Raw genomic sequence first — 24,862 nt, forward strand, 5'->3', positions numbered from 1 at the left:
TTTCTTGGATTACTCACTCTGGGAGATGCCAAATTCTGTGTTGTAAGCCTCTTGGAGAGGCCTGCCAACAGCCATGTGACTTTGAGAGTGGCTTGTCCTGCCTCAGTCAGGCTTTAAACAGCTGCAGCTCTAGCCAGCGGCTTGACTACAACATCAGGAGAGGTACTGAGTTGGAACCACCTGCCACAACCTTCCAGATTCCTGACCCTTAGAAATAATGTGAAATAATAAATACTTGTTATTTTAAGGTGCTAAGTTTTAAGAAAATTTATTACACAGCGAAAGATTATACAGGCCGACTCACCTCTTTAAGACAAATTTCTTATAAAATTTTATAGTTACTAATTATGTTATTAATTTTCTGGCATATTTTGTCCCTTTGTTTAAATGTACACTATAAGTATAAAGAAACTCAGAACAACAACAAAAAATTTGTCCTTAGTTGGGAAAGGAGTCTACATACAAGAGGTTATGGCTAACCTGGCAGAGTGACCCAGGTCTGTAATCCCAGGGATTCAGGAGGCTAAGGCAGGAAGACTTAAAGTTCAAGTCCAGTCTCAGCAATTCAGTGAGACCTCATCTCAAAATAAAAATTAAAAAGAGCTGGGGTGTTGCTCAGTGGTAGAGTGCCCCTGGGTTAAATCCCCTATACTGGGGAGGAAAAAAAATTGTAGCTTGTACCATCAGGAAGTCCCCAGGAAACCTGGGTTTCCTCTTGGCCACTGACTCCCCCTGGGAAAGACTTCCTTCCTTCCAGAGCTACGTTTTCTGGATGCAGCAGATCTCCATGGTGTTTTCCAGTTACAGAAACTTATGTCTAGCTCTCTAAAAAGGCATACAGGATGCAAAAGTTCTTTGTCAAACAAATACATTCCCCTGTGGCGGGGTCGGGTAGGTAACTAGGGATGAACCCCGGGGAGCTTTACCACTGAGCTACATCCCCAGCCCTTTTAATTTTGGGACAGAGCCTGGCTAAACTGCACAGGCTGGCCTTGAACTTGTGACCCTCCTGCCTCAGCCTCGAAAATCACTGGGATTACAGGCGCGTGTCCCGGCGCCAGGGCTATTTGCCTTTATGGAAAAGTATTTTTAGGAGAGAAAAATCGGAGTGAATTTGAATCAGTTACATTTAAGTCAGTTGTCTCCATCACAACAAATAATCCAGACTAGGTTAAGAAACATTTAACCTAAGTTAAGAAATATTTTTACAACTTTAAAAAAAATAGTAACATACATAACAAGGATTCAGTCTTCCAATAAACCGTGAAGGGAGGCCACGTGAGACTCTTGAGCCGGTTTTACAAAGGAGGAAACTGAGGCTCAGGAAGCCTAAGTGGCTTGCCTCTTCTGCAGACGTTCAATCGTAGCCGCCCTAATTTTACCTCACCTCCCCGTGGGCCACCAGAGTCCCCTCAAAGGCGGCCGTCCCAAGTCAGTTCAGCTCTTGAACGCCGGCGCCCGAAAAGCTTTCAGTCGGGGGGCACTTCCGCCTCCCGCACAGGCAGCCCGCCGGCGAGGCTCGCAGTCACGAGTTGTTCCCGGGGACCCGCCCCTCCGCCTGTTGATTGGACAGCTCCTGTCCTCTGATTGGTTGCTCCCTTTCCAGCTCTCCAACTCGGCCTGCACCAGCCGGATATAGGGGCAGGGCTTCCGCTTCCACCTTCTCCCTCCTCCCGCTTGCCCTCCGATCGCAGTCGCCACCACAGCGGCCGCTGCCGGGCGCGGTGTCGGTGTGTCGGTTGGCTTGTCTCTCAACGTTGGTGTCTGTGCCGTTGAATTGCCCGCCATGGCTGAGCTAGATCCGTTTGGCGCCCCTGCGGGCGCCCCCGGCGGCCCTGCGCTGGGGAACGGGGTGGCCGGCTCTGGCGAGGAAGACCCGGCCGCGGCCTTCTTGGCGCAGCAGGAGAGCGAGATTGCGGGCATAGAGAACGACGAGGCCTTCGCCATCCTGGACGGCGGTGCCCCCGGGCCTCAGCCGCACGGCGAGCCGCCGGGGGGTCCGGGTGAGAGTGCGGACGCGTTTGCGGCGGGCGGACTTGGGAAATTCGGCCCAGAGTGGGTCCAAGAGCGTCCGTGTGACTCGAGCTCCTGGCCGAACCAGGAGGTTAGAGAAGAGTGCAAAGAGGAAACGAGACCCCGGCTCAGTCATGCGGAAATCTGGGCTCGGGAAGCCTGACCGGTTCTGAGTGTCTGAGTGCTGCTGGGCGCGGAAGAGCGAGAAAGCAAAGAAAATAGGGTGACGGTCAGGTTCAGGAGCTCGAAGAAGCCCGTTCAGTTCAACTTTTCATTAAGCACTTGCTGTGCGTTAAGCCTGATCTCTGAAGCAGCCGCATTGGCGCAGTCGGGGTAGACTCAAAGGCAAGTTTGAGCTCAGAAAGAATGTTGTTAAGAAAGTAGAGCAGAAAAAATTTAGAACAGTGCTACCGCTTTTAAGACATAGAAACAAAAATGGTAATGCAAGTCAGCAGTTAAGCACTTGAGATGCAGTACAGAGTGTTGGGTTACAGGGAGGAGGAATGAAGGAGCAAGGAACTGAAGAGAGATGGTCTAACTCTGGAGAAAGAAACCCCATCCAAGAGGGAAAGGAGTTTACCATTGTTGAGTATCACACAGCTAGGACTTCTGGAGCTCTTCTTCCTCTGGAAACAGCTTTGGTTGTCAGTATTGCCCAAGGAGTTTACCATTGTTGAGTATCACACAGCTAGGACTTCTGGAGCTCTTCTTCCTCTGGAAACAGCTTTGGTTGTCAGTATTGCCCAAGGAGAAACCGAGATTGGTCTGGACCAATCAGGGAGGGAAGAAGAAGTGAATAGAGAATGGAGTGTGACTCTTTCCCAGCCAAACTCAAGCACAAAAAGATAGAGGGATAGGATGCAGTTTGACAATTTTTAATGCCTTACCCTCTGTGATGCTCAGTGGTGTGAGACATAAGGTTGAGTGGAAAAGACCTGTTCAGTAGTATGGGGAGTAAGAAATTAACTAGACGAAATAAAACATGGCTTTTCATTTACTTAGAAAACAAAACATTCCAAATAAAGGAGAATAGGGCATTATTTGGGCAAATAGGAGTGTCTGTACTACCCCTAAATTCAAACATTAATGGACCAGGCATGAGATATAAATAAGAGAAAGACTGGGCATGAGACAATATGGAGCATTGGAGACTTGGATTTTCCTGGTAAGTAAGGCCCCTAAGGCTCTTTGTTTGAGACTCAGAAATCTCAAATTACTGTGCCATCCAGGCAGAACCTTTTTTGCAGGGAGAGGGGTAGTTTGCAGTCTCTGAAAAAAAAAAAAAATTATGATATATTTTAGCTTCTGAACTTTTGTACTACACTACCTTCTAAATAGATCAACGCCCCAGTAAGAACTTACATGAGAACATGTAGTATGCCTGAACAAGCAATTTACAACAAGCAAGTTGAACAGAACTGGGCTGTGACTGATAGACGAAATTGACTTTAAGAGATTATGGAATTGTGAACTATGATCATTGGATGGTTCTTAAATTTGAGAGTTAAAAAATTGTACTTATTAGATTCTTAGTCTTCCTTTCACTTAACAGAAAATTGAATCCTAGGGAGAGATGACTTGCTTAGAAATGACTAGTTAATAGTTGAGCCCTAAGTCTTCGCACCTTTAGACTGTACCACATTCTGTTGCGGTTGTTTTAGCCAAGGTGTGATGGGCTAAAAGAAGGGCATTGCAGCTGTTCTGGGTAGGACAATTGGGAGAAGCAGGGACCATAGTTAGAAGACTACCATGATTTAAGGACAGTGTTATTCTTGCTCACTGTTGTATCTGCATTACTTAGCAGGGTATCAGGCACATAGATAATCTACATGTTTCACAGAGAAGTGGGCAGAGCGAGTCCTATATCGATCATGCAGCTATTGCGGATAGGCAATTTGGGAAGATAAAAGAAGAGAAGAGTAGATATATGGGCCCTTTGTGTATCAAGCCTTCAGCAAAGGGAAGGAAAAGGATGATTGCTGACTTAGTTCCTGGGAAAGATGTTCTTAGTAACTAAGCATTTAGTGACTTAATGCCAGATCCCTGACAGTGTAGTTGAGGTTGTTAATAGTGCAGGGTAAGCACTTCCTTTGGGGATTAGAGAACTTGTTGGATGTTCGCTAGTGGTTACTGTTCTGTCCTATCCTATGCTACTTGGTTGTGAGTTTAGCTTTGTGGTCTTAGGCAGTTTATAGAACTACCACTGATTCCCAAGCTTTAGTTTTCTTCTCTGTAAAAGATTCATAATATATTTCACATAGTGTTTTGAGGAATACATAAAAGAGTATCTGCAAAGTGCTTACTGATTGGTAAACATCCATCCTTGGGGGAAATTCCAAAGATGGAAGATGGGCACAAGAAAACAGGGCTGAGATTTGGTGATTCTCAGGTGATCCAGAGAAGAGATATAAATTTGAAGGTATTAGGTAACCAGCCTGGGCAAAGTAGTTTGGGGGACATTGAGAAGAATGAGTGATCAAAAAGGAGGCAACACAAGTGAACAAACTAACTGAAAACCCCCAATCCTGAGGGCTAAATGGGGAGAACAGTGATTAAGTAGCTACAGAGAAATATAGCAACAAGGCAGTATATATTATGTTTCTGACAAATTTTTTATTGAAGGAGAAAGAGAAGGGGTGGATAAATTAAAGGGAAGTTTTTTTTTTTTTTTTTGGTACCGGGGATTGAATTTGGGGGCACTCAACCACTGAGCCACATCCCCAGCCCTATTTTGTATTTTATTTAGAGACAGGGTCTCACTGAGTTGCTTAGGGCCTCTGTTTTGCTGAGGCTGCTTTGAACTGGAGATCCTCCTGCCTCAACCTCCCAAGCTGCTGGGATTATAGGCATGTGCCACTGAGACAGGCTAAAGGGAAGCTTTCTAGAGGGAGAGTAATTTTACTGGTAGCACTGGTAGAGAGAAAATTAGGGAATCTCATGCATAATATTTTAAGTACATTGTATATTTATGTATGCCAGGAAGTCCATATGCTTTCAAATCTATGCAGTTACTCTGTAATCTAAGGGGTAGTATCATCACGTATTTCAGATGAGAACTGATGACCCTGGAAGTTTAAGTAGTGTTCCTAAGGTAGCAGCTAACCAGTGGCTCAGACTTGGGTCTGCTTGACTTGAAATGTTTGGGGAACATGAGAGTTTAAAGGTGGGTTTGGAAGTCTTTTCCCCTTTGGAAACTTACTCTGACCCTTATATCTTTCTAGAGTTCCTGAAATGCCCTAGGAAGTTTCCTCTGGATCATTAAGTTGTTTGGCTTAGCTATCCTAATAAGTTAAGGCCCCCTAGATGTTCTTTTTGCATGTTTCTTTAACCGTGGACTATCCTTTGACTTGGTTCAGTTGCTGATTCATACAAGAATGTCAGTACTGTAGTACATAACTGAGGAAGAGCTCAAAACACATGCTGTGTCTGGATAAGTCTTCAGACTTAAAGGACAGGCAGCATGTGATTTAGGAGGAATGGGTTGAGGGTTATTTCTAGTTTTGTATATGGAGTAGTGATCAAAGTTTCTTCTTTTGAAAATGACCCTGGGCTGGAATATGTTAACTGGATAATAGGTATGTTAGCTGTCATATATTAACTAAAATGTAGGTCTGGCCAGAGTAACCATTATAGTCTCTAGGATTTAAACTGTCTCACTCTTTTAATCCTGGATGGATTAAAGAGAGAAAAAAAATTTAAAGTACCGGAAGAAAAGTGAATATTTATCTGTCTCACAGTAGGAAAGACCTTCATCATAAAAGCAGGTGTAGAAATCAAAGAAAATGTTAATAACGACTACATACCAAGTGATAAACATTAATTAAGTAGTAGTCCTAGGCACCAAATGTCATAAACCAAATTAAAAGACATAATGGGGGGAAAATTGCAACATGAGAGTACTACTAATAGAGAATACCTCACAATCAAAGGATAGCCAAAAAAAAAAAAAAAAGGCAGAACTCAAGACAGTTTGGTAAAGAAGAAACTCAAATGTCTGATATGTTATTTACCTTATTTACAACAAAGCCTCCATGAAGTTTTTTTTTTCCTTTCTGCTTTCAGATTAACAAAAATTTTAAAACATAGTAGTCTCTAGCATCAGCAGTGAAGGTCTGAGAAATGGGATACTCATGTGCTGCTGCTGTTAGTAATATAAACTAGTAGGCTAATTAGGGGCAAATGATTTAATGTTTTAGAAGTCTTTAAAATATATATTCCCTAATAAAAATTTAAAAAAAAATCCTATGACCCAGCAATTTTTTCAGTTGATAATTGACACTATTGATGTGCCAGCAAAATACTTTAATACTTGAATTCACTTTTTGATAAACTTTTTTTAAAAACTTTATAGAATGTTTTAAAAATTATAAAATTATATGAGGGTTGCGGTTGTGGCTCAGTGGCAGAATACTTGCCTAGCATGTGTGAGGCACTGAGTTCAGTTCTCAGCACTGCATATAAATAAATGAATAAAAATAAAGTTCCATCGACAACTAAGATTTTTTTTTTTTTTTTTAATTATGGGTGGGTGACACGCACAACAGCATGAAGTAATAGAAGACCGCTGATTTTTTGGTACTTTTATAAAGCCCAGAAGTTCCTGTGCTCAGTGTGTGTGGCTCAGCAGTAGAGTGTATGATTAGGATGCATGAGAACCTGGGTTCATTCCCCAATACCAGGAAAAACAAAAACAAAAAAATAAAGCAAAGGAGTTAAACAATTAGGAAAATTAAACCAAGGGAAATATGGAATATTGAAGTTATATTTATTTATATATACACACACACACAATACACATGTATATACAAACCAGTAGTTGAAACAGATCATAGCTAACTGAGGTTTGTTGCTATGGGCTTAGGTCCCGTGGTTTGTATTCTTAAATTAACAGATGATCTTTCCTGTCATGCTGGCTTACTCAGGTTTAACACTGCCTTTTTTGTTGTTGCTGGGGATCCAACCCAGAGCCACACACCTGTTAGGAAGCGTTCTATCAGTGAGCTACATTCCTGTCCTGTCAACTTTTTAAAGGCTGATTTTCTAACATGCATTTAATGTTTATCCGTATTATCTTAGACATAAAAAATAAGAAGAAAATAATGTCATTAATTATCAGCTTTTTCAAGAATATCTATTCTCTCAAGGAATCCTACTTGTTCTAAGGTCATTTGTGAAGTGTTGATACATGGGAGGTGTGTTGCAAGAATCAAAAGTTAATGTATGTGAAGTGAAGTTTTTGACACTGTACCTGGCACACTGTAAGCAGTAAGTAGTAGGTGTTTTCCTAGTAAGAAAGTTGAGAAATTTAATGATAATCACCTGGCATGGTGGCACACATCTGTAATCGAAACTACTCAGGTGGTTTGAGGCAGAAGGATCACAAGTTCAAGGCTAGCTTGGGCAACTTAGTGAGACTGTTTAAAAATAAAAAGGACTGGGGTTGTGGCTCAGTGGTTAAGCTCCTCTGGGTTCAATCCCCAGACCAAAAAATTAAAAAGGGCTAGGAACATAGTTTGGTGGTAGAACCCTTGCAAAAAGCCCTGAGTTTGATCCCTAGTACTGTCCCCCACCCCCATTTTTTTTTTAAATGATATAGATGAATGGATTACTAAAAAGCATTTATTGGAGGAGCCTAGTTTTATGTACATGTGTGAGAAAAACTATAAGTATAGAAACTAGTGATGGAATTTATGCCATTTTCTTCTGTTTTCATTTTCTTTTTTCTAGAAAAAATAGTAAATATTTTAGTATCAAGAAGAGCATGGTAGAGAAATGATCTATAAGTTTTCAATGCCCCAAAAGCCAAGGGCAGGGGAATTGGTAGAAAAAAGACTGAATGAAAAAATGAAATGTTAGGATTGATTAATTTGAAAATAGGCAGTTCAAGTTGGGTTTCATTAGGAATCAAGAAAGTGAAAGGAGTGGTTTGATGAAATCTTTTCTTTTTTTTTTTTTTTTTTTTTTTTAAGTTAAAAATTCCTTAATTTTTTATTCCTGGTACCACTACCACAATTTACAGGGCAATATACCTGATGTAATGAAAAGAAAAAGAAAAAGACAAAGCTACAACAGATAAAAGACCTCAGGAATGTACATCTAATTGACACTACATTGCATTAATCAATAGCTGCACTTTTTGCAAACTGTGTCTATGACAGTCCTGAACAAGAAGGGTTTCCTGTTTAAGCTGCAGTAACTTTTCTGACTATGGATCATCGTTCCTTCTGTGGCAGATTTTTACAGTTCCTCTAATGCATTTGGGACGACTGTCTCAAAGTAACCTGCAGCTTTCCTGACAACTCCTCGCTCTCTCTCCTGCTAAGAACTGTAGCCCTTTTCTGCTGTTTTTAAAACCTTCTGCTACCATATCCACCACTTCCACCACCAGATCCATAACCACCACCATAGGGACTACCAGAGCTTCTTCCACCAAAACTGCCCCCCTTCATGGGTCCATAATTTGATTGCTGTTGTCCACTGTAATTTCCAAAATCATTATAGTTCCCACCACCACCATAGTTACCACCACCAAAATTTCCTCCTTCGTTGTAACCATCATATCCTCCTCCTCCACCACCATATCCACCACCTTGGTTTCCATATCCTGGTCCACCACCACCATAGCCGCCTCTACTACTATAACCAGGACCACCGCCATAGTTGCCACCATCACCTCCAAATCCATTATATCCACCATCACCTCCTCCATAACTACCTCTGCTGCCACCACCTCCACCACCATAGCCTCCTCTTCCACCAAAGTTTCCACCACGACCAAAGTTACCTCCACCACCTCCAAAGTTTCCTCCACGACCCATAAAGTTGCCAGATCCACCACCACGACCTCTTTGTGATCCAGCAGACTGCATCTCTTGTTTAGAAAGGGCCTTTTTCACTTCACAATTATGCCCATTAATAGTGTGGTATTTCTGAACAACAATTTTGTCAACTGTATCATGATCATCAAAAGTTACAAAAGCAAATCTTCTCTTTTTCCCACTCTGCCTGTCTTCCATAACTTCTATGGTTTCAATCTTGCCATACTTTTCAAAGTAATCTCTCAAATTATATTCTTCTGTATCTTCTTTAATACCACCAACAAAAATTTTCTTCACCGTAAGATGGGCACCAGGCTTTACAGAATCCTCTCTAGAAACAGCTCTCTTTGGTTCCACTACACGCCCATCAACCTTGTGTGGCCGAGCACACATTGCTGCATCCACCTCTTCAACACAAGAGTAAGTCACAAAACCAAAGCCCCTGGAACGTTTTGTTTGGGGGTCTCTCATTACCACACAATCTGTGAGTGTGCCCCATTTCTCAAAATGTTCTCTTAAACTATCATCTGTAATTTCAAAGCTCAGACCACCAATAAACAGCTTCCTCAATTGCTCTGGTTCCTTTGGATCATGGCCCTCCTCCCCCCGGCGGCGGCGACGGCCGGAGTCGGGCTGGGGGCGACCGGGCGGCGGTTTTACCTCCATTTTGAGCATGAAATCTTTTCTATTGGAAGGAAAAACAAGATTGAGCGCCTTCCTGCCCCAGACCTCTAAGAAAGCTGTTGGGCTTTTCATGTACTATCCTCTAAGGGCCTCAGAATGATGGTCCTTGCTAACTGCTTGGCATTCCTGTTAATACTTCAGTTTCTTGTATGTTTCAAGTTCATCTCTTCTCTCATTTTCTTCTACCTCATATAATAAGATAGTCACTGAAAGTTTGAAAACTGGGATAAAATAATAAAATCCTACACAGTAGGTAGTAAATTAGATAATAGAGGAGGTTTTTGGAAGCTAAGGTTTTATGGCTATACTGAGGTTGTTAGAAGGCAAGGCAGTTCCTTCAGAGGGACTATGCAGCCCTGCCCAGACCTCTGTTGTTAGGGCTTAGAAACTCATGCTAATTGGGCAACAGAATTAGTGAAGCAAACACAAAGGGTTTTAAAAGCAAGTCATTGGGTTTAGTGGGGAGTGGTAGATTGATTTCAGTTTATTTGAAAGGTTACCCTCAGTTCCAGGCAATTATTACCAGTTCAGGAGTGCAGGCCCAGTATTGCCAGATCTTCTATCTGCTTGCCTCTCATTCTTTACCTCCCCTTCCCCAAATTCTGGAAATTCTGATTTTTAGATTTTTTTTTTTTTTTTTTAACTTAGTACTGTTTTTAATTCAAATATGTTTGCACTATGGAACCCCTTTGTGCTGAATAGGCAAAAGGTACAGATAGGCCTTACTTATTAGGAAGACGCTTCATATTTTTGAAGTGTACTTTCTCATTTAACTCATGAGTAGTTAATTGTGCTAAAAAGGCGAGATTGTATATCATACTTGAGTTTTTATGATTTGTATCCTTGAAAACAATGTGAAAATACATTGATTTAATTTGGTATGCTCAAATTGTAATTATTTTGGACTAATTCCAAGTGGTCTAGAGAAATTAATAAGAAGTCTCAACTGTAGATCTTTAGGTACCAGACCTACTCCAGCCATTCAGTGGAGATTTCCGATGCCCAAAGCAGCACCTGGGTTTGAAAATGAAGCTCCACATCTCTGCTCATAGTTGATTCAGGCTAGAGTTTAGAGTTTTCTTTTGCTTTGTCCAAAACTTTAATAGAGTATCACTGTTCCTCTATGCAGCTCTTCTTCCAGTTTTCCATTTGTCACCTCTCTAAACCAGAAAACAGAATTTTAAAAGGTTTTGACCTGGTAGCTTGGAGACAGATTTGTGTATATTTTGATGAAGTCATTTATGTATAAGTACATCTTAGTTTTCATTAAATAAAAAGTCGTTATGCTCTAGTACCTACCAGAGGGGTAGCATTAAGTAGCTCATAGTCCTATAGTATCCAATACTGTATTCCAATATATCGTCCTTTGGCACAATGTTTGACCAATCCTGGCTGACGACTGAAATCTCATCTTACAGATGCTGTTGATGGAGTGATGAATGGCGAATACTACCAGGTAGAGTACTGTATAATCATACTGAATGATAATGATTGAGAATCTTCCTTTCTTGTAATTTAAATTATCTAGAAGAGATTCCAGTCTTTTGACTTTTCTGGATATATTAGTAGCTAGTATGTTATCTGCCAAAGTGGAAAGACTTAAAAAATGGTGGCATTGAGAGGAAGAGCACTCTTTTAAGGTGTTATCAACCTGGCCCTCACATTAGCATCTTGATTTTCAGGAAATGATCCTTCATAATAACGAGAATGACTAGTTTAAGCACTCTGTGCCATGTAGTTTGTCAAGCACTGTAATAAGTGAGTTACTAATGCTTTTAATAATTCTCTTTTCATCTTTGTTTATAGTCTGGTAAGATTAAGCTTGATAAATTCCCATTTCAATAAGTGGAATAAATCTCCAAAGATTAATGACTTTGAATTTTTATCCATTTATCTGTTAGCTCTCAAATCTTATCTACAACAAAAGAGAGTTACTGCTGCTGGCCTTGGTGGTACATACCTGAAATCCCAGCTACTTGGAAGTCTGATGCAGGAGGATTGCAAGTTCTAAGGTCATCCTCTGCAGTTTAGCAAAATCCTGTCTTAAAAAGGGCTGGGGATATAGCTCAGTGTTAGAGTATTCCTGGGTTCAATCTCTAGTACTGGTGGGGGAAAAAAATGAGAGCTACCTCATTTTTCTGCCCAGTGCCTCACATTTGCCTGCCTTTTCATCCTTCTCTCCCTTCTTATTGGGGGGCAGGGGTAGTAGTAGTAGTAACTCACCTTCCTTTGGATTCTCTTTCCTAGAATTTACTATTTTGATTAGATAGTATTAAGTGACCTTTATCCTGAATATTATAATAGCATTTAGAATTTCCAGGCCTTTCTTTGCTATGTACCTACCTTTGTTATTTTGAAGATAACATTATGTGTGTTGAGTGAGGAAACAAACTGGTAATATGGTTTCCTAATATGTCCATTACCCACCAACCCCCAACCTTCCTATTACCCTCCCAGGTCCCACTTATTAACAAGTCAGTTAGCAACCATTCTGCCTCCTTAACGAGATTATAAGAATTCAATGCATTAATGTTTAAACCTATCAGTATGTGAAGTTGTTGATTTTAAGGTAATTCTTTAACATTTTTACAGCAGCCTCCAGTGTTATATGTAACTAGAGGTTCTAATTTTTATGGAGCACATTTCAGGAAGGAGTTTTTGGTACTGATAGAACATAATTGTGTTTTGTGTTAAGGAGAGTAATGGTCCCACAGACAGTTATGCAGCTATTTCACAAGTGGATCGATTGCAGTCAGAGCCTGAAAGTATCCGTAAATGGAGAGAAGAGCAAATGGAACGCTTGGAAGCCCTTGGTAAGGAATCCATCTTTCTTTGTGTTTGTTGACCTGGACTCTGCTTTTATCCCTTTTATCATGAATTAGCCACAGCGTCCTTTTCTAATGGGTTTTTGTTGTTGTTTGTTTTGTTTTGTTTTTGGTGTTATTGGGGGATTAAACCAAACTCACTTGTTTTGATCTGTGGGGAAATCTTTCTCAACCTGAAGATTACAAGGCCACTAACTTGGAGATGCTTAGCTTTGTTGTGTGAGGAGTGTGGCAGCTCAGAAAGCCTCCTCTCCCGGGAAGGGCATAGTGATGCTGTGGAGAGAGTCCTGGACTTGCCATGAAAGACTGGGTTTAAGACTCAATTTTAACTTAACCTGCTGTGGGTACCTGGTTACTCAAACACTTCAAAGTCTGTGTCATCATCTATGAAAGGTGTGTAACTAATCTCCAAGAGTAGTCTGAGGTGGTATTTATGAAAGTGCTTGGTAAATTTGATGATATCTTTGTGAAAGGCACTTACGGTCCATTTATCATTTCAATGCTTAGTTTAAGGTAATGCTTACAGAGAGAATGTGGGATATGTAAGAAAACACACACAATTTGTTTTTCTTAATATCCCTGTAAAATAAGTTTGTACAGGTTTATGGATGAAGAAGTAAAGATCATAGGTAAAAATAAGTATTTAAAACACACAGTTAAGAAGTAATAAAGCAGGGGCTGGAATGCTCAGTGGTAGAGTGCTTGCCTAGCACGTGGGCACTGGGTTCAAGCCTCAGCACCACATTAAAAAAGAAGTAAATAAAATAAAGGTATTTTGTCCATCTACAACTAAAAAAAAATTAAAAAAAAAAAAAAAAAGTAATAACGCAGAATTTCAGCTTGAAGGTCCATATCCATGCTCATTTCTTTCTAAGCAGAGTTAGTGTATACATCCATAAAGATGGGCAGGCCAAGCCCAAGGTCAGTGCTAACCAACCTGGCCTCAGGTAAAGCAATATGTATATGGAGAATCAGGTAACTGTTGGTTCAAGGTCAGGAGAGAGCTCATGTCTATACATGGTGGGCTGGAGAGGCATAGTAGGGTGTGAGGATGTAATCTGTGGTTTCAAATACAGAATAGTCAAAAAAGGAAAATGAACATGTTTACAACTCCGTAGATTCAGTAATTTTTCTCTTGCCATCTTTATATAAATGAGATATATTTATATGTTTTACATGTACACATACTTTTAATTGGCTGATCTGCTTTAATATACAGATTTATTACTTCATGTCTAAATATTTCATTGTATGTTTCCTAGAAGCAGACATTCTCCTGTGTAACCACAGTGTCAGTAATATTATTCCTTAGGAACCAATGATCTGCCAGGCACAATGGCACATTCCTGTAATCCCAGCAACTTGGGAGGCTGAGACAGATGGACCGCAAGCTTGAAGCCACCCTCAGCAACTTCAGCGAAGCCCTAAGCAATTTAGTGAGACCCTGTCTCAAAATCTTAAAAAAAGGGCTGGCGATGTGGCTCAGTAGTAAAGTGCCTTAGGTTAAATCCGCAGTCTCCTGGGCCACCCCTCCCCCCCCCCCCCCCCCCCCAAAAAAAAAAAGAAAAAGAAAAAGAAATTCCCTGTGAAAACATAATTCCTTATTTTTCAGATGGAGAACTGACATCTGGAAATAGGAATGGACTTGACCCAGATAACATAGCCAATTATTGCCAAATCTTTTATATCTAGTCTAATTTATATGACTTTCAGAACAAAGACATGCTTAAGCTTGAGCCTGTGTAGCAGCACTAATAATAATTCTTTGGTATCTGTGCTGTCCAACATGATAGCCACTGACCACACATGGCCATTAATTAGTGTGACTGAGAAAACAAAATTTTATAACTTTATTCAGCTTTAAATGTGTGTAGATATATGTGGCTGGTAGCTACTGTATTGAGTAGTGCACCTTTAGGAAGATGAAAATAGGACTTCAGGTTCTAGCAGTTTTGGTCCTTGCTTCTTGTTCTTTGTTAGACTTGGAAGCAAGTACTGCTGAAATTAGAACCCAGCTTTATTTTTTCTGTTTTTCTAAAGTTTAGCAGTGTTTATCTTCTCCATAGAAAGTACACTTTGGCTGTGGACGATTTTCATTTTCTTTTCCAATAATCAATTTGGGTACCTTGGGAATGCTCCCGAAAAATTTTCTTTTTTTCTTTCTGTACTGGAAATTTAACCCCAGGGTGTTCTACCGCTGAGCTATATCTCTAGTGCCACCCTGCCACCGCCCCCCCCCCCCCCCCCCCCCCTTTTTGAGACAGGGTCTCACTACGTTGCCAAGGCTGGCCTTGAAATGGTGATCCTCCTACCTCAGCCTCCCAAGTATTGGGATTACACGTGTGTGCCACTGCACCATGCATGAAGTTTTCTTAACTGAAGGTGCCTTCTTGAGGAGTCAGGCATTTGGCCTTGCCTTCCTGCTGAACTGAATTTATCCACACATAAGGTGTTTCTTCAGTTTCACCTTTTTCCCTGCAAGAACTGTGAGAAAGCACAAGATGCTAAAAATAGAGAGCCAATGTCAGTGGTTTTCAGCTTAGTGCTGACTGCATTCTCAAATAATTTCTTTCTGTGAACAATAATGAGGGTGACCAGAGAAGTCCCCTGTCAGTGTGCCTTGCTTTCTGAAGGGACTCTTTTATCCGTTCCTCCCTCCCAGACTCAAAGAGATTGCATTCATGGTTGGATCTTTATCCCATCAAGCTAAGAATTGAGGAATTCTTACCGCCAGTGGCACTTCCTGAATTTATGAAAGCCAGAGGACAATTTAATGCAGTGATAGAGCTTTTGCCTACATGTGTGAAGCATGTCACCTGCACCGGTACCTGTGACGTGTTTTTTTTTTTTTTTTTTTTTTTTTTTTTTTTTTTTTGGTACTAGAGATTGAACTCAAGTACTCAACCACTAAGCCACATCCCCAGCCCTATTTTGTATTTTATTTAGAGACAGGGTCTCACTGAGTTGCTTAGTGCTTCACTTTTGCTGAGGCTGGCTTTGAACTGGTGATCCTCCTGCCTCAGCCTCCTGAGCTGCTGCAATTACAAGCGTGTACCGCCACACCCGGCAAAGGATGTATTTCTTTATCTCCCACCGTTACAGATCTGGGGTCTTCTGAGAAGCTGAGGCAGCATGAAGATACCCTTCTTAAGACCCCAGTTTCTTGCGATCAAGTCAGAAAGATTTCAGACATGTCGTTCAGAGTAATAGAAATGAGTTTATTGAAGGGATGGAAAAGGGGAAGGGGACACTCCAAAGGAAAAGAATGAGTCCTCTCAGAGAGGAGGGGGACAGTGTGCCTCTCCTGCACTCCAATTTTATTGGGGATCCCAGAGAAGTTTCCAGAGAGTCCCACCCAGGTCTTGGCTTTTGACTGACAGCAAGGTGACAGCAGACTTTCAAGTCCCCACTGTCATGGCATCTCTAGGTCACCTGGCCCATACTGACCAGCTCTAATTGGATTCTTAACCATACCTTCTTACAGATTTTATGGTTGGGAGGAATTATTATTATCTCCTAGAGTTTCAGGATCTGGTCACAAAAATCTCCTGGGTTCTTCCCATTGATATTATCTTGGGCCTGTATTTCTCCTGCAGTTAGCAGATAGTTTGCTGAGGAATGTGACATATCCTGTCTATTAGGCCGGGCAGGGCTGCAGATAAATTTCTTCTTGGAAAAGAAGGCATATAGGGGTCAGCATAGTGGGCCCATTTTATAGGATTACTTTCTTCTTTCTTTTTTTTTTTTTTGTAAGTTGTAGATGGACAAGAATTTATTTATATGTGGTGCTGAGGATTGAAGAGCAAGGCAAGCGCTTTGCCACTGAACCACAAACCCAGCACTAGAATTACTTTCTTAACCTTGTGTTTCCACCCTCCTCATTTGTCCTAAGTCTCTTCAGCTAAATGTCTTAGGGAAAACCATGTTTAGTTCTAAAAAACTTTATGTTTGAGAATCCAGTCTAACTTACCCACAAGGTATGCATTTTCTCACTTCATCTCTAGAACTTTTTGGTTAACTGTTGATGATGATCCCACACCCAAATCCTTGCAGTTCTCTCCATTGGGGTTTCTTTCAGAGCTCTGTCCTGGGTCTTCCATGAGCTCAGTCTGCAGTCTGTGTTCCCATACTCTTCCCCTCTCTGTGCTTCCTCAGTTGAATTCATCTTGTTCACAAACAGGTTCAACTAATGACCCCTCAACTTGTCAGTGGACTAGGATAAGATGTAGTGAAAGACAAGGATTAGGATCATGAGATCAAGAGTTGGTTATGTGTGCTCACTTTGGCAGCACATAAACTAAAACTGGAGTGATACAGAAAAGAATATTATGGTGTCTGTGTAAGGATGACACACAAATTCATGAAGCATTTCATCTACTTTTCCAGTATAGAGGTGGATTTGGTCATGGTAAGCCACTCCCAGAAACCGGAGGGGATTGTGTTGTGTTGAATAAAAAGTTAGTTGCACAAATTGGGAAAATATAATTTTATCCTTTCCTCCCCTCTATTTTCCCCCACCACACTTATACCCCTGTGCCCACACCGAGCATAAATTCAGTAAGACCACAATAGGCTGATGGAAAGAACTTAAAAATGTGCTTTGCCTCATTTATGTTGTCTTTTCCTTCCTTTCAAAGATGCCAATTCTCGGAAGCAAGAAGCAGAGTGGAAAGAAAAAGCAATAAAGGAGCTAGAAGAGTGGTATGCAAGACAGGACGAGCAGCTACAGAAAACAAAAGCAAACAACAGGTAAGTCCACAATGGTTCTAGCATTTCTCATTTTCCAAGACTGAATCATATCCATTTTCTAGTATCCAGTCCAGGTTCTCGACTGCTTCCTCCTTTAGTGTGAAATACTTTGAAAAGGTTTTCAAGAAAGTCCTTGAAACAGAGGTTATAAGTCTCCTGGGCCCTGACAGCATAATTCTGCCTGTTCTTTAGCCATCTCGACTGTAGTGAGTTTGATTTGTATCGGCTGTATTACTGTATTTCGGGGAAAGGGAAAGTTATTTCATGGGTTGTCCATGTGGAAAAAATGGAACACTTAAAACGAAAGGTTGGTTTCATGAATGTATACCAAGATCTTATCTGTACTTAGGACGTGATTATAGACTTGGTCATGATGCATTGCCTAAATACAACCTTGACTTCTGAAAGATGCTTGGTGAAAGGGTCCATCAGCATGGAAATGTGCTCTGTAATTAGGGAACTGAGGAAGTTTCAACACAGGACTTCAGATTTAGGATTCAGTGGGTATTTACCTGCACTTAAGAAATTCTTGAGTTCTTCTTAAAAATACTTTTTTCAGAATCCCTTTTACTCACTTCCTGAAGTTGAAGTAGCTATGGGGCGGAAACACATTCATCCTCATGTCACTATGAAGCAGCAGCTGTGGTCTTTAATGTGCTTCATTTCTTGGAAATTCTTCCTTCTTGGAAGTAGCTTAGAGGAACCTGCAGTTCGGCTTCCCTCAGGGTAGGCACATTGGCTTGCTTTTTTCTGCTGGATTCAAAGCCCACCTTTCACTGAGTAGTAGTCACTCTTTTCACTTTGGTATAGAAGCAGGCCAGACTGGGCCTGGGATATTTAAATTTTCAGGATAGAGCTTTAAGTTCCTAAAGCAAATTGGGTTAAATGCCTTTATCTCTGGCAGCTGTGTTTAGTGGAATCTGCGAAAGCTGGGGAACTAACTGCTTTGAACCAGCAAATGCAGTTGTGGGGCAACCATGACAGAATGGAGGGCCACTTTCTTTCATAGAGCCAGCCCTTTCTTCATTCTTTGAGTTCCTTTGGTTATCCTTGGTTCTGTCAGCTGTCCTTTAGATGCCTTACCTCTTTTCTGGTCACCTTCCTCAGGGGGATGCACTTTCGGAGTTCCTGTCAGGTTCCATTTGAAATTTTGTGGCAAGAATAGTCAGTGTATCTAGTTGCTAGAGGTGATGGCTGCCATCCAGCTACCCAGGGCTTCTATTGAGTTTGTGGTCAGCATGAAGTTCTGACAGCTTTGGTCTCTTTTACCCTGTGCTTACTTAAGATGATTGCTACCTCCCGCTCTAGGCGCAGGTCCAGATCTGTAAAGAAACCTGAGTGGGTACATTGATGTTCTCCAGTAACCTGCTTCAGCACTCAGGTCTGCTCTGAAGTACTTGGCAGAATGTGCTGCCTCTCCCTATGCAGGGTCCGTGAGGCTTCAGCAACTTGACACATAGATTTTCAAACTTAATGAACATGTTGGAAAATGGGTTCTTGTTGCAGAAATTTCTTAAAGGCAATTTTGCTGAACTCCTGTAAAGAAAGGGCTTCCTCTCTGTGTACAGAATTAGATGTTCTTCTAGAGAAAGCCTGTTCTGGGTGCTCAAGTCAGAGAGAGTGGCTCTCTCCAGGTGTGGAGATAGGGCTATGGTGTCTTTCTTTACTTGGAATTGTAGAATCTTGGTTGGCTGTTCTCAGGTTTACCTCTCAAGTTCCAGAGAGGAGAAGGGACTGACTGATCCCACACTGAGCATGTAGAGCTGTTTAGAAAGCAGGTATTTGCCCCTGAAATTGCAGCACAGGCCTGAACCTGCTTACATAAGACTAGTGACATGTTAGCCACTGTCACCAGGGTTCTAGGACAGAAGGGATGGTTTTCACACCTCATTCCCATGTTTCTTCAGAGCATAGAGATGGCAGCCACTTAAGAAAATTTGGGGGAACTTCTTCCAATGGCACATGACCTCCCCTGGAGAGTCTAATATTGCAAATTTCCTCTATCTGTGTTTGCCTCCACACTTTAGAGTCTAAAGGAGTAGTTCTCATTAGTGTATACCAAATGACTCATCTTCCCTGTTTTCTCTCTGCTGGTAAATATTGAATATTTTTAGAAAAGAAAAAGGGGTGCTTATTTCAAGCAAGCGTCATTCTCCATGGGTGACTCCTGCAGCAGCTGGATGTAAGGGGACCCCAGAAAGAAAGCAGAGTTTGAAAGTGGGGGGTGTGGGGAAAGGAAGAGCATCCAGTTAATTGTGTGTCCTTAGTCCCCCTTCTCTCAAGGTGCCCTTACCTAGCCAGTCACCAAGGCATTGGGAGCACATCCAGGCCAGGCCCTGTGCTGGGGGACAGAGAGGAGGCAGGCAGCAGGCAGGTGATGTGCTTGCCCTGCGCACAGAATCTGTTATCTGTTAGCCCCTAAACTGCATCTCCCTTCTTTTATCCCAAATCAGGACCTAAATGTCACTGCACAAACATGTGAATAATTCAATGACAACCTGTGGAAAAGAATTCTCTTTCTAGAGCAGTCAAGTCAAAGCAGTGAATGGCTTCTGCAGTTCACTCATGGAGAAAAACTCCAGAACATGTTCTTTCCAAGCCAGAAGAGAAACTTTTTGACCTATCACAGGTGGTTTTTGTGTGAGACTTTTTAGCTCTTCTGAGACTTAAAGTCTGGGGGATCCATAGTGCATTCCCAGTGACACATTCTCCATGCCCATTTTAGGGCTATTTATAGAATGAAGTTCTGCATTGTATTTAGGCTTCTGGAACTTGTCCAGTAGTCAGGAATCCTCCTCCTTCCCCTCCCCTGGCTTCCCTAAGCCCCTCCTGCTGATGCTGGCAGTTGCCACTTTCAGATCCCTCTTGTGCTAAGTGAAGAGCAAACAGGTGTGGCTGCCTGCTTTTGGTGTATGTAGTTTTCTGTTTGTTCTTCATGGGGCTGTTCTTGTCAGTGACTGGCTCTTTAGTCTTGGGGTTAGCTACAGAGGAGTGGAGGCTGACATCAAACCTTTGTTGTAGTAGTGATCCTTTGACAGGGGTCGTGAAACCTCTATTCTCTTCCACTAGGAGCAGGCTGCAGTTGGAATTGATAACGTTGAGCCCTTTGTGTAAACTAAAAGGATGCTGGCCTACCTTGCCCTGCCCTCCCACTCACTCAGCCCACTAACAGCTCTCTGCTTCCCTGCTGAGTCACTTTTACAATCAGTCTGCTCTTTTTGCTTTCTCTAAATTTCCATGAAATGCCTCCTGTATACAAATCAAAATGGGAAAGAAAGAAGGGTATGTGTGAGTTTAAAAATAAACTGAAATTAAAATCACTAGATTTTGCCTTCAAATGAGTATGTGCCCCTAGGTTAATGACTCAGCATGATTATCCTTTAAAAATGCCCTTTCATTTGCCCACTCTAAACTGCCCTGGCAAATGAGGGACCAAGACTCCTTGAGAAAGTTTCCCTGCCCAGCCACAGTGGGTGAGGTGGCTGGGTCCAGGAGTCACCCTGTCTCTACCCAATATGCCTCCTTCCTTCTTATCCGAGAGACCTGCCCTGTTGATCCACTTGCCCATCAGAGTGAGTTAAGAAGGGGTGGAGTTCTGGATACTGGGCTGTCCTTCATCAGAACTAGTCAGGTCTAGCATAGAAATGTTCAGAAACTGCACCAGTTTCTTGAGCAGAGAGCCTGCTGAGGGATAACCTTAGCAAGGGCTGGAGCCTGGAACCCAAGACCAGTGTTCCTTCCAGCAGACTGCTTGTCTCCAGCTGCTTTTTCTCTGAGGTAGGACTTTTGAAATGAAGTGTGTTCCCATGATACTGAAATGTATTCCACCCAGCCAGTGTGGCAAAGAAATGGTTGGACAATCCATGATTTGGGATTAATCTTTGGGACTGAGTACATCTGGTGCTTGGTCTTGTTCATGACATTGATATTTACTGAGACTGGCAGAAAGGTGGCGTAGCTTTCTGAGCATACACAAGCTGGGAAGCAGCTTTACTATTCAATGAAAAGAACCCTGCACTTAGAGCCAGGCTGCCTTGGCTGAGTTCTGAACCCTGCCACTGTGTTGTAGCTGAGCAAATCACTTATTCTCTCAGCCTCAGTTAACTCATCTGTAAAATGGGATGAAAGCACTCAGTGACACATAGGTTATTGAGAATTGAATCAATATAATACATGTGAAAGGACTTAGCCCAAATGGTGCTTAATAAATGTTGCTGGGGCAGCCCCAGAGCTGAAGCTCCTGTGCTTTCTCTGGGAGGAGCCCCATGCCAGAAGCCTCTTGGGGGTTAGGACAGAGCCTTAGGAGCAGCTCCCTAGAGCCCAGTTGCACCTCTATTGTGGATTTTAGATGTTTCTGCTTCTCAATGTTCTCTCTTTTTTCCTGCCTGCTTGCCTGCCTTTTGGACCTCTTGCTGTCTAGGGTGGCAGATGAAGCTTTCTACAAACAACCCTTCGCTGACGTGATTGGTTATGTGTATGTTGCAAAACTAATTCCTTTTCTAGTTTGAGTCTCTCTACCTTTTGTTTAGAGTTAATGTACCTTTTATGTCACAGGTAGCTTTGCTTTTTAAAATATTTCAAATTGGCACTATGGGGACTGCCTGAGTGTTGATAAACTGGGGTATGATTCATTGCTAATCTTGCAGAATTGTGACTCCCTACACCCTCTGATGGCCATTTTTCATATTTGGGGTTCGGGAGGGAAGTGAGTTAACTCCCTTTGAAAATGTAGGTCCTTTGTGATCTTGTTGGGGATGGGTTTGAGACTTGGGTGGACTCTGACCTCTTGCTGTTGTTACCACTACTACTGCTTCCAAGCCCCTATTGCCTGCCTGTCCCCAGGTGGGAAGGAGAACTCTCCCCATCTGGGAGCAGGTGAAAGTTCCAGGAGGTTAGGAGCCAGTGAGTAGCAGCACCTTGCATTGCCAAAGTCAGAGTGGTGGGGACTCTACTTTTCTATACTGAATCCTTCAAATAATAAGCGAGCTGCCTATTCCTCAGGCAGAGGAGTCCAGAGCAGAGGGGGTTGTCTCTGATGGGTGTCTGTCATTGTTTCTCTATAGTTTTACATGTCAGAAATTCAGTTTGATGACCAGCTTCTGATGATCTGTCTCCTCCCTACCACAAAGAGGGCTCAGCCTTGAGGTCAAGATAACAAACTGTCTGATATGGGCCACTTCAGCTTTTCCCAAGAAAATTGCATCATCCTGGAAAAGATTTTTGTTTTTAAGGATTCCTGTCATCAAAGCAGTATTGCTGAAGGCCTGGAAACAGTTCTTACTGTTTCCTCCTTAAAAATTAGGATCCCCTTTTCATCTAAGGGAGATGAGGGTAGAATAGAGAAGAGCCTGCGGAAGATGGTGGCAGGCTGAGGTCTATAGAACCTCTTAGGGTCTGTAACCTTGAGATAATCACTTCATTAGAGGACAGAACTAGGTTTCCTGGGCCCCCAAGTGCATTTGCAGTGAGACTTGTGAAATGCTGGATTTACAGGTGGTGTTTGATTTGACTTTGCACATTCTCTCTGGAGTAGAAATGGAGACTGGAAAGGTTGAGTCTGGTTTTGCTGGGCAGCAGGGTGGCCCAGCAAAGCCAGCTGCACGTTCCCAAGCATAGTTAAGAGTGGCAAGGGCATGTCTAGCTTACTGACCATCTGCATTGAGCTCATTCTCATTTTCTATATCTGACCTAAAGTTTCTCTCCTTGTTTCTTTTCTTCTCTTCACCTTTAAGCACAAACATAAACCATCCTTGCTACAGCCTAGAACAGTTAAGTAAACCTTTCTCACTGCCCCTAACTGTGTGTGCCATGAAGTCGCAGTGTTGTAGTGGCTCTGGGCTTCAGCGGTGTCTGCCACGGCCATCCCTGTGATAGTGCCACCCCTCCGTCCCCACAGACCGGTCATCTCCATTGCTTTTGCTTTGCCCGTGATGCTTGTTGGAGTAGATGAATATATTGTGTCTTTTTGCCTCTTACCACTGTTGTTTGAGCTATAGCCCCCACCAGTTAGTTCCCGATTGGGGATGGGCTGACCTTGATGTGAAAGAATGTTGGAACAGCATCCTGCCAAAAAGCAGCTAACCTTGGCTCTCCTGCCAGAGCGTGTCCTGAGTGGCCCCAGGCACCTGGCTGGAGAGAAAATGGCAAACTCTGGCTGAAGAATGTCCTAACAAACCCCCTTCCAGAATGGCTTTAGTTTCTAGTGCCTGCTAGCATGGGAGCTTTGTCTTGAATTCCTTTTGATCTACCCTGTTTCTCTCCAGCCAAGGAATAAATCTAGAGGCTATTGTGCAATGACCTGTGGGCTTTTTAGAAGTCTCAAAATTTCCTTGAAACTCTGTATAGCCCAGCATAAGCTACTCTTCGAGTTCTTGATAAGCCTGCTGCTTTGTTCTGGTTAATAAAAGCAGCGCTTAGCTGGCCAAGGACTTGCTTTTGTAATGTTCCTTCTGATGAGAGACAGCCAGACAGAGAGACAGTGAGCCCTGAACCAAACACCTGTATTCCACCATTTTACACAGCAGCCTGGGCACCCTGTGCCTGGGAGGGCTGGACATTGTCTGCCCCTGAGTCTCACTTAGGCCAGGGGTAGTTCCTCTTGGGTAAACCAGAATGCCACTGAGTTAGGGATGAAGAGGCAGTCACTTTTCGGTAGCAGGATAGCTGCCAGGTTGCTCAGAGGAGTTTCTGCCTTAAACCAACATATTTTGTTGTTGCTTCCAGGGCAGCAGAAGAAGCCTTTGTAAATGACATTGATGAGTCGTCCCCAGGCACTGAGTGGGAGCGGGTGGCCCGGCTGTGTGACTTTAATCCCAAGTCCAGCAAGCAGGCCAAAGATGTCTCCCGCATGCGCTCAGTCCTCATCTCCCTCAAGCAGGCCCCCCTGGTGCACTGAAGAGCCACCTGTGGAAACACTACATCTGCAATATCTTAATCCTACTCAGTGAAGCTGTTCACAGTAATTGGATTAATTATGTTGAGTTCTTTTGGACCAAACCTTTTGTCTTTAGAGTTGATCATTGTTTGTGATTGCATGTTTCCTTCAACTGTGTTCTCCCTGGCATTCAGAGAGGAGGAGGGAGGAGGAAGAGGAAGGGAGGGACACTCCCAACAGTAGCCTCAACCTGTGCTTTTGTGCATTATTCTGAGAATAAATTTCTGTTTCAAACAATATACATGAAGCTTCGTTATTGACCTCAAGATGTGCTACAGTTTAGAATTAGGCTTGCAGGGATGAGGAATTCCCTTTTATCATTTTAAGGGCTGAGGAGGCACTGCCATTGGGCACTTAGCCTTGGCTTACTAAAATAGCTCCAGGGTTGTCCTGCTGCGGTAGAATTCTCTGGAAATTTTTCTTTATTTTTGTGGTGCTGGGGATTGCACCCAGGGGCATCATACCACTGAGCTACATTCACAACCCTTTTTGTGTTTATTTTGAGATCGTGTCTTGCTAAGTTGTCCAGGCTGGCCTCCCTCCTGAGTCACTGAGATTACAGGCATGTGCCACTGCTGGCTGAAATTTTCATTTGAAAGGGGAATTTTTTTAAAAAAATTATTTATTTATTTATTTATTTTTATGTGGTGCTAAGGATCAAACCCAGTGCCTCACACATGCTAAGCAAGTGCTCTGCTGCACTGAGCCACAACTGCAGCCCCTGAAAAGGAAATTCTGTAATTAAAAAATAACCCCTATTGCTTACCCAACTTGCAGCCCTGAATCCTCTCACCAACCTAGACATTTTCTTCTAGATGGGTTCTTGTCACCATCCCTTA

The 24,862-nt window shown here is 42.5% G+C and overlaps 2 protein-coding genes across 5 annotated transcripts; one reads left to right on the top strand and one right to left on the bottom strand.

Annotated features, from left to right (window-relative positions):
- The first annotated feature begins 1,644 nt into the window (after positions 1 to 1,644).
- Positions 1,645 to 24,262, top strand: CLTA (clathrin light chain A). 4 transcript variants are annotated; one of them, XM_079113575.1, is made up of 7 exons: positions 1,645 to 2,003; positions 10,934 to 10,971; positions 12,211 to 12,328; positions 16,978 to 17,089; positions 21,510 to 21,563; positions 22,822 to 22,857; positions 23,813 to 24,262. In XM_079113575.1, the coding sequence occupies exons 1-7, from the start codon at positions 1,787 to 1,789 to the stop codon at positions 23,982 to 23,984; spliced, it is 747 nt and encodes a 248-aa protein (XP_078969701.1). In that variant the 5' UTR covers positions 1,645 to 1,786; the 3' UTR covers positions 23,985 to 24,262. The 4 variants fall into 4 exon arrangements, with proteins under 4 accessions (XP_078969701.1, XP_078969702.1, XP_078969703.1 ...); XM_079113576.1 differs by lacking the exon at positions 22,822 to 22,857 and having other exon boundaries at positions 1,646 to 2,003; XM_079113577.1 differs by lacking the exon at positions 21,510 to 21,563 and having other exon boundaries at positions 1,647 to 2,003.
- On the bottom strand, positions 6,249 to 9,497 carry LOC306645622 (heterogeneous nuclear ribonucleoprotein A3-like; the record flags this gene model as incomplete). The annotated part of the gene is made up of 1 exon (XM_079113562.1): positions 6,249 to 9,497. The coding sequence occupies one exon, from the start codon at positions 9,495 to 9,497 to the stop codon at positions 8,361 to 8,363; it is 1,137 nt and encodes a 378-aa protein (XP_078969688.1). The 3' UTR covers positions 6,249 to 8,360.
- Positions 24,263 to 24,862: the final 600 nt, after the last annotated feature.

Source organism: Sciurus vulgaris (assembly GCF_902686455.1).
Source record: "Sciurus vulgaris genome assembly, chromosome: 15".
Lineage (NCBI taxonomy): Eukaryota > Metazoa > Chordata > Mammalia > Rodentia > Sciuridae > Sciurus > Sciurus vulgaris.